The 15712-nt window shown below is 44.3% G+C and overlaps 1 protein-coding gene across 1 annotated transcript; it reads right to left on the bottom strand.

Annotated features, from left to right (window-relative positions):
• Positions 1–2111: 2111 nt before the first annotated feature.
• Positions 2112–12769, bottom strand: SFRP4 (secreted frizzled related protein 4). Its single transcript, XM_059395776.1, has 6 exons — positions 12116–12769; positions 10781–10861; positions 10617–10682; positions 7794–7992; positions 5288–5351; positions 2112–3295 (listed from the first exon to the last, which is right to left on the bottom strand). Exons 1-6 carry the CDS (start codon positions 12558–12560, stop codon positions 3110–3112), a joined length of 1041 nt encoding a protein of 346 aa, XP_059251759.1. The 5' UTR covers positions 12561–12769; the 3' UTR covers positions 2112–3109.
• Between the last annotated feature and the right edge of the window lie 2943 nt (positions 12770–15712).

The raw sequence follows: 15712 nt of genomic DNA on the forward strand, positions 1-15712 counted from the left end.
GGAGGTTGCACAGGCTTTCCCCGGAAGTCTCTATCTTATCTATCATCTGTTTGTCCTCTCTACCCTCTTTGAGGGGCTTCATCACTTAGCCCCCAGCTTCTGAGCGTTTGGAGGTTGCACAGGCTTTCCCCGGAAGTCTCTATCTTATCTATCATCTGTTTGTCCTCTCTACCCTCTTTGAGGGGCTTCATCACTTAGCCCCCAGCTTCTGAGCATTTGCAGTGTTGAGAGTGTTGTCAGGGATGGTTCACAGAGGAAGAGCAGAGCTTTGCCCAAGGCGACATCCAGTTCCCAGCTAAAATTTATACAGAAATACTGACAGGGCGAAACGGTCTTAGGATTTGGAAAGCCAGCATTTTCGCCCATTTATGGCCCCACACCCTGATGGATAATTGACACTATAATCAAGAACTTTCCTTGGTGGGCATATCCCTTGGCCCAGCAATGCTATTTAAACTGACTTACCCCGAAGAACTAATTAAGGCTGTGCACAGATATGAGTTATCAAGTCATCGATTCAGTTATTCAGTACGTTTAGTTAAGAAACATCCTGAATCCCTAATAACATCGGGGTTTGTCGAGTAATGCACACCATAGAAAACAACAGAGCCATTATAAATGGGTGGCATCAGCTTTATTGACACAAGAACTAGTCTGAATAAGAGGCTGAGTGGAGAAGGAAGGTTAATCAACAGTAAGCATAATAAGCTCTTGGGTTTCCCCCCCCCCAAATCATTATATAAATGCATAGGAAACATGTGGAAAATTGTAAACCAAAATACAGTGATTACCTCTGCATAGCTATGCACAGGATTACCTAGGATTTTAATTCCACTATTTGTACTTTATGCATTTATTAAATACTTTATAGAAAATACATGTTTACCATCTTATTGAAAGACCAATACAATTATTGAAAAAAAAATGCCTGCATTTGTCCTTAATTATGAGATTTGCTGATCCAAATATTGTGAAATAAGTTATTTTATTCTCACTAAATAACCCAACTCTCAAACAAGTCTCATTTCAATGTCTCAGCTTTCCTTTCCATATATTTTTATTTAACTCCTCTCACATGTATTTCGATAGAGAAAATATTCAAGGGAGAGAAGGATATTTTTGGTTCTCACACAAAGGCCACCATCATCCTTGACATGTTACTCTCAGTGTGGGCTGCTGTTCATTTTTGACTTTCTCAAAATAAATAAAGCGAGTGGCCTGGTTCATCTTTTGTCGATTAAGCAAGTGGATATATGTGCATGGTTACATATTATCTAACGTATAAACATGCTTAGTTAAGAATTGTGTAAGGTGTTAATGTTCCTCTTGAAGTACTACATTTCATCTAATATTCAGTACATGATTTCAGTTAAATATTTAAAGTAAACAGTGTTTAAATATGTAGTCCTCTTCAAACTCTTAATCTCTTCAGTATTGTACTTAAAGTGTTGACTTTTGCTTACATATGTGTTTTGTCTCCACTTCCGGGGAAAGCTCCATTTCCGATTCCCCTCCCCGGAGAATCCCTACAATGCTGAGGAGGTAGGCTAGGCTGCCAATGCCTCATAATGACCTCCTGTGGGTTTCTTTGGTGTGGTGCTATGCGGAACCTTCTCCAGCTTTCCTTAAGGGCCAGTGAAGTTTGACCTTTAATGGAGCAGCAACATACACTAGTACACTGTTGGTACCTTTGTGTGGGTCCCTCTCCTGGACTCCTTTAACTCCACCACCCTGCAGTGGTGACAACGGAGAGGGCAGCCCATGCCTGCATTCTTATTAACCCCATTTCTCCACTTCCTCCTGGGTTTACGCAACCCACTCTCTTCGGTGTCCCGATGGCTACGGAGATGAGAGGAGATTGTGTGTCTAATGATCTTGTGTGAGCACGACATGTCACTTCCCGCCTTCTGTGGGATGCAGGGACATTGGGAAAGCTAAAGGAGATATTATACTTCAGCTTTCAGATTGTTCCTCCACCTCCTCGAATGGAAAAGTGACTATAGTTGCCTTTCCGAGCACAGAGCTGGTGTGTGGCTGGGGTACCAGCGTCGGCTGAGAACCAGGGACTTTGGAGTCCTGGTCCCCAACCCCCCGCCCCACCCCTGCCCCCGCATTGGGCCCATGGCACCTTTGCAGGCACCGGCTATCTGCAGACAGAAAATTTTCTCAGGCTTGGCATCAAGGTACCTGGGGTGTCCTGGGAGATGACATGAGCACCACGTCCACGGATGTGAAATTCTCTGGGGGTTGAGTTACTGGTACATGAATCATAATAGGAGAAATGAACTCTTGTTTCTGGTGCTACATAAGCATTGCTAATGAGAAGCATCATGACAATGAATTCAGCACCTTTCCACCCATGGCATGGCAGCCGGGAAACAAGAATCCAGATGCACTGTGCCTGCCTTTCCCTTTTATTGCCTTAGTTATCATTATTATTTTTTTAGTTTCCAAAGTTTCTGGCTAAAAATGAGCTAAAGGGGTTCTTTGTAAAATAAAATAAAATAAAATAAAATTTTCCACATTCTGCTTTTTCTAAGTTATTCAAAAATTCTCTTTTATCACAATGAAATGAAATTCTTCCTCAAACAACAAACACATAAGGCTCTTTGGGACATTCATTCAGTTTTTCCACTTTCCTCCTTAGAATCATTGTATTTCCAATCCCATCTTAAAATATCACGAACCTTCTAACAACACAAGTCAAACCGAAATAAAACATATCGTAAAAAAAAAAAAAAAATGGGTGTTTTGTTTGTAATATGGCATTTATTTTCCAATGCACATATTAGGTCAAATGTAAGAACCAAAGCGTCTTTCCCACACACAGAGATCTCCCAGGGTAGGCACCGCGAAGGCCACTCTGCATGCCGCGAGCAGCTTTGTCCACCCGCGTTCAGCTTTCATATACCTTCCACACCAAAGGACATACCTACCACTACGGTTTGTGGTGGCTTGAGAAGAAAAATGGAAGCAGATCATTAAGAAAAATGCCGCAAGATGTGTCTATGGGGAGCGCTGTAGTTGTTAAGGCAAGGGGAGCGGGCCCTCCCCCAGGCTGGGCGGCACCTGGCCTCATCCTGGGAGGCAGTTCCAGAAAGCAGCAGGCTCACACTCTTTTTGGGTTTGTTCTCTTTTGGGCACTCCTAGCTTTAATGGTCTTCTTGGGGGTAGCTGGCTTGGGAGCGGGCGGCTTTCCCTTTGGTTTTGGGGTGTTGCTACGACTGGTCCGCCCGGCTGTTCGCTTCTTGTCCTGAACAGTCCTGCGCTGTTCCTGCAGCCTCTCTTCCCACTGCTGGGAAACAAGGTGCAAATGTGACCATCATGTACACCTCACCGTGTAATGCTGCTGAATGGACGTCAGAACTGATGCCACTGTTTTCCCTGTAATAGTTGCGTCATGACAACAGAGATCGAGATCGCCACCCTGCTTTGCCGAGCACTTCGCGTACACCAGAGGATTTGAAAAGCACTCAGGATGGGATAAAGTCCTGATACCCATTCATTTTACGGAAACTCCCGACAGCCCTGCTAGGTGGACACCATGGTCATGACCAGGAAACAGGCGCGCAGAGCTCCTTTGCAGCCGTCACAGAGCGACAAATACCAGAGCTCGGATTCAAATTCACCAGTCTGACCGCAGGGCCCACGTCCCCAGGCTGTGCTACTTTTGCCCCATCACCCTGCAATGCGACATTCCTGCCCAGCAAGGCCTTCTGAAGAGGCTGGGACATGGCTGAGAGCAGAAGTCTATCCAGCCCCACCCAGAAAGCCAGGGGGTCTCCCAGCGCATTTCTGGGTGGGCTCACCTTATTCTCCCCCACCCAAAGGAGGACAGAAGCCCGTCCCACCTCTAGTCATCCACTCAAGCGTTAGCCACCCGGACCCGATGAGAGATGAGACTTTCTGGAGAGTTGTTTCCTTGACAGAAAAGGACTTTCTGCTTTTAATATAAAGAAATACTATTCATTTAAACAGCAGCATGGAAGAAAACCTGAAAAAGTGAGTCCACTTGAATAGACAATGCCTTTTATAATAACCTAACGCCCCTGCTTTGTTAGAGTATATTTCATTCAGCAAGAGTTGGAGCAAGACCGCAGGCTGGGTATCATCCGAGGCACTAGAAATGCAGGGAAAGGAGAGACATGGTCTCCACCCTCCCAGGGCACAATTCTAGTCCGTTCTGGAATAATCAGCTCATCATGTCTGCTGTTATGGGGTGCTTCAAATTCTCACGGAAGCATATTACAATATTTGCTGCAAAAGTGAACGGCCCAAACAGCTAGGATTCCCGAAAGCTTGCTTTCCCCTCAGGTCCTTATGGTGGATGTGCTTTCTACATTGATGCTTCTACTCTACTGTAGTCTTGGAAACTGGATCATGCTAGAATTTTCTGTCCAGTAAGGCTAAGTGCCCTTCTGAGCAGTTCCTGAGTTTTTCGCTCAGATGTGACCGTCATGTTATTCCGAAATGCATGGAGTGGGAGAGGCTGTGTTCAAACCACCTTCTCCATAAGCCGGTATTAATGTAGACTTTTCCCTTGCAAACTGAGAGGCCACAGGCCATTCTAACACCTTTTGTGAACCTGAAAACACAAATTCTCCTAGATATATCTAAATGTATTTTCAGGACAGGGGACTCTTTAACCATTTCCAGCCAATGACCTGATTTCTTTAGCTCTGGTGTGATCTCATACCTCTGGGCAAAAAAATTATTTTAACACCTTTAATTGAATTACCAATATTTCAATTAATTAATTAATATGTTACCACTAAAATCATGGATTTGGCTACAAAATGATTACAATTTGTAGATAATTGATTTTGACAAATGTCATTATAAATATCTCAAATACAAGGAAAGATTATGCTTTGTACAGAGACGGCATGAATTTTAAAATTGTGTATTCACACCCTTACGTGTCTATGCCTGTTTTAAGCCCTGTGGTTGTTAATTCTGGTCAAGTACCTTACTGATTTTGCTAAAATAGTTAAATGAAATACCACAAAGAAAATTAAAAAAAAAAAAACACACCTAATTTAATCTGGAAATAACCAGTCAATCAGTATTGAATGCAAACAAATCCCTCTGAAGCTGAAGAGAGGTTCCTGCTACAACTTCAAAGTCAGAATAGCTGGGCTCTTTACTTATTCAAAAGATAAATAGTGCTGCTATTGCAGGCTCCCCTGAGAGTCTGGAGATGGAAGAATGTGAAGAATCCTCCAGCTTAGAGAATTTCTTCACATGCCCTTAACCCCATATCCTTAGTGTTGCCATTTATACTTACTATGGATCTTTTACTGAGTTGATCTCTCCATTTTTCAACTAAACAGTTTTCAAGAAGCATCATCCTGAGAAAAAGAAATTGATCTTGAGCCATTCTGATTATGAAAGGAAAAAGTTGAAAAATACAAAAAACTATAAAAAACCAAAATTCTTTATAACCCTTAACTCTACAATCCACATAACCACCATTCATATTTTACTAGCATTTCCTTTTATTCTTTCTTGTACTTATACATATATTTGAATCACACTGTATATTTAGATCAGACTGTATATTTTTTACCATTCTATTTACACATTTTCTCACATAATTAGACTAATTTAAAAATACAGCTTTAATAACCATAAAATATTTCAACAACGATATGCATAATACACTTGGGCCTTTCTCTGCTATTGAACCTCCATTTGCTTAGCTACTATTGCCAGCGTTGTGTTGAATGTCCTTATGTATATATGTGTGTGTGTGTGTGTGTGTGTGCACTGACTTGTTATTGCCTTAGGCCAGATTTCTGAAAGTAGAATTATTGGGTCAAAGACTATGTCTTTTTCCAAAGCTTTCCATGCACAGTGCCAAACTGTTTTCAGAATGGTTGAACTTTCATTCCAAAAATTTTTTATTTGGATTGCAGAATTAAAGAGGTAAATGTATTTACTAATTGTATTTCTTCTGGAACTTGTCCGTATAGATTTATGTACACATTTTTTATATATTGTAGCCTTAATGTGTCAAATATGAACTCTTTATAGAGGAAGGTTACTATTCCTTTGTCATAATTATTGCAAGTATTTTTCTTAATATTTATTGTCCTTTTTGGGTGATTTGTATGTCCATGATATTATGTCATCAAAATTATGTATTGACATTTTCCCCTTGTAATTTCTTCTAATTAATTTCATGTTTGCAAAGTACTTTGTCATTCAGATTTCACATATCTATTCACCTAATTTTGTCCTCTATTGTTACATTTTAAAAATATCTCTTTAATCCATTTGAAATTTATTTTATAGTACAGCTTAAAGTGAAAATAGGTACTAGTTTTCCAAATAAAAATACTTGCAACATTTACTAAATAATATATTCATGTCCAATTGATTTACCTTATCTCCTTCATAAGTTATTTTGTGCATTAGAATCTGTTTCAAGTCTGCTTCCTCTGTGTTATTTACCTATATGTGTACTCCTGCCCCACGCGGCTTTAGCAAGTGTAGCTTTGTACCAGTTTTCTGTTTCTCCTAAGGCAGGTCTCCTTTCAAAAGGTATTTTCAATCATCTCCTTTACACGCCCTTGCCCATTTTGTTCTTCCAAATGATCATCAGCATCATTTGTGAAGACCTAAGTCCCAGTCATTCAAAAATATTTTTACTGGTATTTTCATCAGAATTACATTAAGTCTACAAGCAAATAGAAAGGATGACAGGAAAGCGGTTATTTAATTCATTTATAATCCATTCATCTGTCCCAGTAGGATTTAATGACGAACGGTCCGGAACGTTCCCAGAACGGCATCTCATCCTGCAGCAGATACAAACATCTGGGCAAGAGATGAGCCCAGAAACATTCAATCAACCCTCATTCACTCAGCTTCTTTAGAGAGACAAGCTATCAAGCCAAGAACAGCTTTAAAGCCAAGAACACAAGGTGGCATAGGTGATGTGAGGAGTGTACCCAAGTACTGATAAGGTACAGATCGAGGAAGTAGTCAAGTGAGTCAGTTTCAAAAGGGGTTTTGGAGAGATAGTCCATTGCTGTATCCAGCATTAATGACAGGGAATCGAAGGGAAGACAGGTTCTATAAAAAAGGAGTCACTTTGTTGGAGATATAGCCTGCAGCAGGTTATGGCGTCCTTCCTGGAACCTGGTCTGCAGAGTTCGATTTTTCCATTACAAGGAATGTACCAATATATAAAAAGATGTGAAGGAAAGAGAGGTAGGGAGGCACACTCCCAGCTAGAGATAAGTGTATATGTGTGTGTGAGTGTGACTGTGTATGTGGGTGTGTGTGCAATGGTATATCAAACAAATCCTGTACATTTATATTGCATATAAGGAAAACATGGACCTGTCATCTCAAATGGCCAACGTTACTAGAGCTGTAAGTTATTAAAGAGCTCTTAAGAAATATTCATGATTTGCCACACTAAGATTGATTCAAGGTTTGAGAAGAACTGTTTTAACTCATAGCAATTTTTCTGCTAAATTTTTGAAGTTGCTTAATGAATTCCAAAATTGATTTTTAAGGATTCCCTTCAAATACTCCTATTTTCCTTAATGCCACGAGGAAGTCAATGATATTTAGGATATGTGATATGGCAACAGTGGCGTGTATTAAAATGATTTATTTATTTATTTATTTATTTATTTGGTTGTCTTTTTAAAAAAAGATCTACGGGTGCCCCCCCCCGCTTTTTTTTTTTTTTTTTTTTTTTTAATAAGCCATCCCTGCTAAACGAGATTCACGCTTCTAGAAGCAGTGTGCAGTTGCTTCCGCCCCCTTGTGCCTACCTGGAACGCCACTCGTAACACATGATGAGAACGTCTTGGTGGGGCAGGATGTGAGGGCACTGGCAGGAAGAATTGGTGATGAGTGGGACCTGCGTTCGTGGGATGGGGGACAAGGACTTGAAGATCTCTTTCACGTCCACCACGGTGGTCACTTCGTTACAGCCGCTCCTCTGCACAGCTTTTATCTTGGCGTGAATGACTGCGATTTAAGAAAAGTGAGAGCAGCATTTGATGGTGCCTTTGGAGACAAAGAAGGATGATGTCTTCGCGCCAACTCCTGAGCCTCTCTTAAAGAATCCCTCCTGTAATTATGGTCATGTCCAAGCTGCCCAGACGCAGGCAAGGAGCCCACACAATCACACTGTCTGCATTGTCTTTCAAGTCCCGGACCAGCGGGCTCCGTCTGGGCTGTGCCTCCGGCTGGGTGACTGCTCGGATCGGGCGGCAGCTAGGATGTGAATAGAGACTCTCATGCATTGTTCACAGGCTTAAAATCTTACGGTTAGTCTCCTTTGTTTGTATGTTTGTTGGCTCAAGTCATATCTGGAAATTCATGTCAGGAACGTGAATAAAAATCTCACAGAAACGAGTATTTGCTGATCCTTTGCCTTGTGAGGATCTGAAGTGAAGATCATGTGTTTGAGAGTTCAGAAGCCGCTTTTTCAAAGACATATTATGAGAGAGAGAGAGAGAGCGCGCATGAAGGGGGAGCGACAGAGAGAGAGGAGAGAGAATCTCAGGCAGACTCCCCGCTGAGCCCAAGGTCATGAGATCATGACCAAGCAGAAATCAAGAGTTGGGCGCTCAGCCCACTGAGCCACCCAGGCGCCCCTCCGAAGCCACTTGAAAGTTTGTTTGGTGCAACCATCCGTCTGATGCTGGAACTTCCTCTCTTCCAAAGGAAGTTATTAAAGTCATAACATTTCTGAACTGGAAGGAGTCTCTGAAGATAACCGCTCTCAATCCTTTAATTGTGCCGACTGTCAAAGCCAGGTCTGCGGTGAGCAGAAGTCTAACTCTTATTACAGATGGCTGTTAACATCACTGTCCCTGATACAACTTTAAATTCTGTCTCTTTTGGTTCCTTGCTATTACTGCCTTCCACGGAATTGTAATCAGCCTAGCATGGATCTGTCTTGGATTCCGTCCTAGAAAGCTGGTTTATGAAGAAGCCAAAGGACTTAAATAGAAAACGGTTTCATCATCAAAGTAGTTCAGGGAGAACAGCAAGACAGTGAAACTAGGGTTAGTAAGGAGGGCTTGTTAGTGCCAGATGAGGGACAAAGTAGATTAGATTAAGACAAAACCTACAAAGAACAATTTTAAACAATAATAATGGAAGCTACTGGAAAAGATAGTTGTTTTTTTGTTTGTTTGTTCAGTTGAGTTACCCACATTGGCTGTGTATAATCTTAAATCTTACAATTCAAATAAGAGTTATTTTTTCAGACTTTTAAATGGCCATGCTTTCCCTACTTACACATGTGATATATCGCATAAAGTTCAGGATTTAAAATTTCAGTCTGAATTACAGAAAACAAAGTTAACAAATAAAATGACACTTTTGCCAAAACAGTTCCTGTTCTTTCAGCAGAAGTAATTTAAAAGATGCAAATGAACATAAAGGAGTCCAAACAGATATTTTAAAAGAACCTATTTGGGGGGAGACTGGTTGGCTCAGTTGTTAAGTATCTGCCTTCGGCTCAGGTCATGATCCCAGGATCCTTGGATCAAGTCCCGCATCGGGCTCCCTGCTCGGTGGGAGGCCTGTTTCTCCCTCTCCCTCTCCCACTCCCCCTGCTTGTGTTCTCTCGCTCTCTGCCAAATAAATAAATAAATAAGATCTTTAAAAAAAAAAAAAGAAGGTATTTTTAATTAAGTTTACTTTCAAATGGTAATAGAATTAAATTTACTTAAAAAAATTAAAAATAGCTGATTCATCGAACAATGTGCTGACTGTTCTTTCCAGTAAGAGGACTATTTTTTAACATCTTAATTTTATTTTATTTTTTTCAGTGTTCCAAGATTTATGCACCACACCCAGTGCTCCATGTAATACATGCCCTCCTTAATACCCACCACCAGGCTCACCCATCCTCCACCCTCTCCCTTCCAAAACCCTCAGTTTGTTTCTCAGAGTCAATAGTCTCTCATCCTTCATATCCCCAATCACCTTCCCTTTCCTTCTCCTAATGTCCTCCATGTTATTCCTTATGCTCCACAAGTAAGTGAAACTGTATGATAATTGACTTTCTCTGCTTGACTTATTTCATTCAGCATTATCTTCTCCAGTCCCATCCATGTTGATGCAAAAGTTGGGTATTCATCCTTTCTGATGGCAGCATAATATTCCATTGTATATACGGGCCATATGAGAAGAGGACATTTAAACTATGTCAATACTTGTACATATTTTCTCGTAATGCCTTTAAGATGTTAAATACTTACAGATGTTTATAGGTAAAAAGAAACATGGGTGGGTCTTAGTTCTTGGGCCCCTGGACCTGAGATAATGCAACCCATGGATCACGCACCCATCCTTCAGGAAACCTCAGGAAGACAACAGGTCAGGTGGGCTGGCCTGGCTGATTGGCCCATCTCCCCAAGACAAGTAGGAACTCGATAGCAAATTTGCACTCTGACCCACATCACTGTTCTCCCTGGGTAAGCTACTTTGGTTTTCCTTAGTTTACACAGAAAAGCAAGGCACTTGACAGTTGTCTTTGTGCCATGGAGAACCCAGGGAACCACTTGGTCATCATCTTTGTGGCTGGCGTTGTAACGTGCCAAGTCCCCAAGTGAACGGCTGCATCAGTGACTTACCGTAGCTGTAGTTTTTGCTCAGATATGTCGCCAGAGTGGGCTTCACCTTCTTGCACTTGCACCGGTCTGAAGGAGATGAAAGAGAGACAAGAAGTTGGAAAAAGTGTCCCAAAAACCACTCTGGGGAGGAGACAAAGAGGGAACCTCAAGGAGAAAGAACTCACCAGGGCTTAGGCGTTTACAGTCCACATCCAGAGGCCTTTCCTGAACCATCATGTCTGGTGTGATGTCTATCCACTTAGCATCTGAAACACAGAGCCGCACGGGTGTGGTCAGTCACTTAGCCTGTTCACCCAGCTGGAATAAAGAACCATCTGGAAGACACACACTAGCATAGCATCACAAAAGAATAATACTACATTGTAAAAGGGGCATGTGATTTTCAACTCTCTCTTTCATACAAACATTCCTGGGCTTAGGAAAAAAGACTTTTGAGTGAGAATTTTTTGCCCATCGAGCAAACTGATGTGAATGTGCGTCCATTTGACTTGGCTGATACACACAGCTAACTTCCCTTCCAAATCCATTTTAAAATGTTGGTTTTTCCAAGTTGACAGTTGACCCTAATCAAAATATCCAGAACATTTCCAAATCACCACTTCTCCTTTTGCAGTGCAGAAACAGTCCACAGCTAAATAAACCTCCCGAAAAGCATAACCTTCTATCATTTACATAATGTAAGCAATAAATTTTTTTTTCCTGAAGCTTTGAATTAGACAGGAGTTTCAATTTTCTCTTCACTTTACTTCTCCTTCATGTGTTGGGCAATACTCTGAGCTAGAACCTCAGAAACTACACTAAGGCAACACCATAATCTCTTGAAATGTGCAGGAACCTGGGTCAGGGATAAAGGCATGGAAAATATTCTTAGATTTCATTTCAAGAAATGAATTTAAACTTGCTCCTTCATCCTAGAAAAGCAATAAAATTAAAAAAAAAAAGAAGCAAAAGTTGATATCCAGTTAACTAAGAGGTCACAGGCATTGACCATGAAACAGACATCACAATTTTTCAGAACGATTAAATTTACAAAGGGCACTCCTGGTGGGGAGTGATGACCGGTACCGAATTTTTCCGCAAGAGTTTTCAAGAGCTAACACTAACTGGAGAATTCCCGTGGGACCGTTTGCAGGACTCAAGGATACACGCCAAGTGCTTAACTCCGGCCCAGACCCATCCTATGCCCCACCTATACGCGTGTTTGCTGCCGCTGTTCTCTCACTGTCAATGACAATGCCCTCCATGGTTCTCTCTACAAACACTCCTCACCCCGCACACACACATAGTCTATGGACGTGGTATGCTTCAGTTCCCGAAATTCCCCTAGGGAAACCAGACTTTACCCCAAAGTCAGATCACCAGCCCTTCCCACCTCCTCCAACCCTCGGAAGTGGGACGGGGGACTGACTGCCCAGCCAATGGCATCGGGAGAAGCCGGCGCCAGGTTCTCAGACGGCAAGAATGCCCCTCGCCCCCTCGGTCCTTCCCCTCGGCCTCACCCTCGGGGAGGTCGGTGACGATGGCTTCCGGCGAGATGCACACGCCGCGATCGTAGACGGGTAGCTCGTCGCAGGCCAGGCTCTCGGGCCAGCTGTGGTTGTACATCTTCATGAGGGGCTCGCAGTCGTCGCGCGCGCGCTGGCACACCGACTTGCACGGCTTGATGGGGTCGTGCAGGAACTCCAGCGTGCAGATGGGCGCGTACATGGCGCAGAGGAAGAAGCGCAGCACCGAGCTACAGTTCACGTCCACCAGCTCCTCGTACTGCTCGATGGCTAGGATGGCGTTCTCCTGCGTGCTGTGGTGCAGGTGGTTGGGCATCCGCGTGATGTTCCAGGGCATGTGCCGGCACATGGGGATGCGCACCGCCTCGCAGGGCGCGCCGCGGACGCCGAGCGCCAGGCGCAGCCCCAGGCACAGCGCCGCCAGGACGGAGAGCAGCATGGCACTGCCCCGGCGCGCCGCCGCTCCGACAGGCACAAGGGGCCCCTGGCTTGCTGCCCCCCTAGTCTGTCGCCCTCCCTTCCACGGGGAGGAAGTCCTTCGGGGGCACGGGAGAGGCTGCCCGCGCTGCCGTCGGTAGATGTGCGGGGCCGCGGGGGCTGGCGGGGGGTATCCGGCGTCCGGCGCACCGAGCTCGAGCAGCGCCAGCCCTCAGCCTGCGGGGCGCGGACCCGCACGGGCAGCTCCAGTCCCGGACCCGGCAGCTCCGAGCGCAGCCGGCCTCGGCCATTGCGGGACCCTATTTATCCCGACACTTCCCCTGACGTGGGCCCGGAACGCTCCCTTGGCAGCGGCGGGCGCGGCGCGGGCTCCCCCTCGGCCGCCCCACCCCCCAGGCCTCTCTTTGCCGGAGCGGTGACATCATCTCCTCCGGGCCGCAGCCGCGGGCTGGAATCCTGCATTTCCCCAAAGTCCCTCCTTTTTAGTCTGGCCAGTCCTTTTACTCCGCACCAAGAGACAGTCTCTGGCAGTCGTTTTGGACACCGGATCCAGGAGGGTGCAGGAGAGGATTTCAGGAGAGAGGAAGACGCTATCTGGGTCAAAGCTGAACTTTGCTCCCTCTCTGCCACATAGGTTCCCCAAGTACAGAGTTGGAGGGAAATGGGAACTTGTGCGGCCCTTTAATTCTGAACATGCTTGCTGTCCCCAGTAGGGGGCACGAGAGGCGCGGAGCGGCGAGACTACTGTGCGGCTCTGGACCGACACGTTACACAAACACATCCTCCCCCGCGCCCCCCACCAGTTGCACAGTTGGGTTTTGTTATTGTTGTGACTAGAAGACATGAATTTGGGCTCAGGCTTTTCCAGAATGGCATTTGGTCTGTACCTGCTCCAGGAACAGAACTATCTGAAGGTGCAATAATAGCATCTTCTAGTTGAGGAATGTTTTCCATCCGCCAACATTCCTCTTCCTTTTTCTCACTCCCTATTCCTCTCCCCAGCCTGAATGCAACCCAGGAGAAAACACAGAACGCCGGACTGCACAATCTGAAAGAAATTTTTTTCCCTTTTCATGCCAAGTGATTTCCAACCCAGCAGCCTAGAATTTGATTTTTTTTTTTTTTAAGATTTTATTTGTCAGAGAAAGAGAGTGCAAGTGAGCACAAGTAGGGGGAGCAGCAAGCAGTGGGAGAAGCAGGTTTCCTGCTGAGCAGGGAGCCAGGTGTGGGACTGGATCCCAGGACCCTGGGATCATGACCTGAGCTGAAGGCAGATGCTTAACAGAATGAGCCACTCAGGTGTCCCTAGAATCTTAATTTTTGATGTGCTTGAAACATCTGGTGTGCTTGAATGTTAATCTTTAAAAACATAGTTCAGGGGTATCTGGGTGGCTCAGTGGGTTAAAGCCTCTACCTTTGGCTCAGGTCATGATCTCAGGGTCCTGGGATCAAGACCCCCATCGGGCTCTCTGCTCAGCAGGGAGCCTGCTTCTCCCACCCACTGCCGTGCCCCACCCCTGCCTGCCTCTCTGCTACTTGTGATCTCTGTCAAGTAAATAAAGAAACTCTTAAAAAAAAAAAAAAAAAAGAAAACATAGTTTAGGGGCTCCTGGGTGGTTGAGTCAGTTAAGTGGCTGCCTTTGGCTCAGGTCATCCTCTGGGGTTCTTGAATTGGAGCGCTGCATTAGGGTCCTTGTTCAGTCACGAGTCTCCTTTTCCCTCTGCTGCTCCCCCTGCTTATGCTCTCTCTCTTTCAAATAAATATATAAAATCTTATAAAAATTTATTTGAAAGAGAGATCACAAGCAGACAGAGAGGCAGGCAAAGAGAGAGAGGGAGAAGCAGGCTCCCTGCTAAGCAGAGAGCCCAATACAGGGCTTGATTCCAGGACCCTGAGATCATGATGTGAGCCAAAGGCAGAGGCCCAACCCAAAGAGCCACCCAGGTGCCCCTAAATAAAATCTTTAAAAAAAAACATTAAAACATAGTTCAATTAGAAATCTGATAGATTTTTTCTATTTTTTTTTTTTGCTTTTTGTTATTATTATTATTATTATTATTATTTTGCCTCCAAAGCTTAGACTCACAATGTTAGTTTAGTTTTAGCTCTGACCAGAACTAAGAATTAAAATAGCCCAAGGAACAAAAAATATAGCTGGCATTTTATTGAGCATTTACAATGGGCTGGGCATGGTGCTAAGCTCTTTAAATGCACTATTTTTTTTTTTTTTTAAGGAAACATGGTAAGTTGAGAGGACAAATGACACAAATAAATTTCAGGATTCATCCAAGGAGTTGGGTTCTATTTAGGGGAAGCCCAGAGCAGCCAAACATAGCCATGCCAACCTAGAGAGATATTTCCAGTTTCAGACAGGTCTCGAGCTCCCAGGATGCCAAACCAGGTCAATGAAATATCATGCACAGGGGATAACCCAGATGACATCCTCAGCCATTTCCAGCAGTCAAACCCAATGAGTCTAAACCCCCTGGCTTAGTGAAAAATATTTGCAACCCCAATTTCTACAGGGGAAGAAAATACAGTTTTGAGAAACAGCGGAACCCTGGCTCCTTTTTCCTCTGAGTTGTTTGAAGAGGCAAACTTGGAAAGGGCTGTCCATGGTGCAGCCAGCTGGAGTCTGCTGTGTCTGCCCAGCAAGTACCAAGTCACAACACTGTGGGCATTGCCCTGATGTTCCCCAGGGCATGTCCTTTAAGAAGGGGTGAGGAGAATGTAAGAGGCTCTCTATGAAGATTTTTGACCCCCCTCCGAGAGGGTCCCTGGGAGCCAGTCTTTAGTGGTTCTGCTTGGGATGTGGCAGCAGTGAAGGAATCATCAGCAGGTTCTATCAACTGGCCTCTGTCTTCAGGCCCTGCCTTAGCACTCAATCTGTTACCCTGTACTTGACATTGATTTGCCCTGCCAGGTTTCTCAACCTCTGTGCTCTCAACCCTGGGGCCAGATAATTCTTTATTGGCTCCTATGCATTATGGGAAGTTTAGTAGCATCTCTGACCTCCTCTTACTAGATGCCGGTGGCAGCTTAATCCCCACCCATGATGACAATCAAAAATGTCTCTAGATATTGCCAAGGGTCTCCCCTGCTATTCTCCCCTGTGGCTTCAGTTACCACCTAGATGCCGATGGCTTCCCAAA

This window comes from Mustela nigripes, chromosome 4 (genome assembly GCF_022355385.1).
Source record: "Mustela nigripes isolate SB6536 chromosome 4, MUSNIG.SB6536, whole genome shotgun sequence".
Lineage (NCBI taxonomy): Eukaryota > Metazoa > Chordata > Mammalia > Carnivora > Mustelidae > Mustela > Mustela nigripes.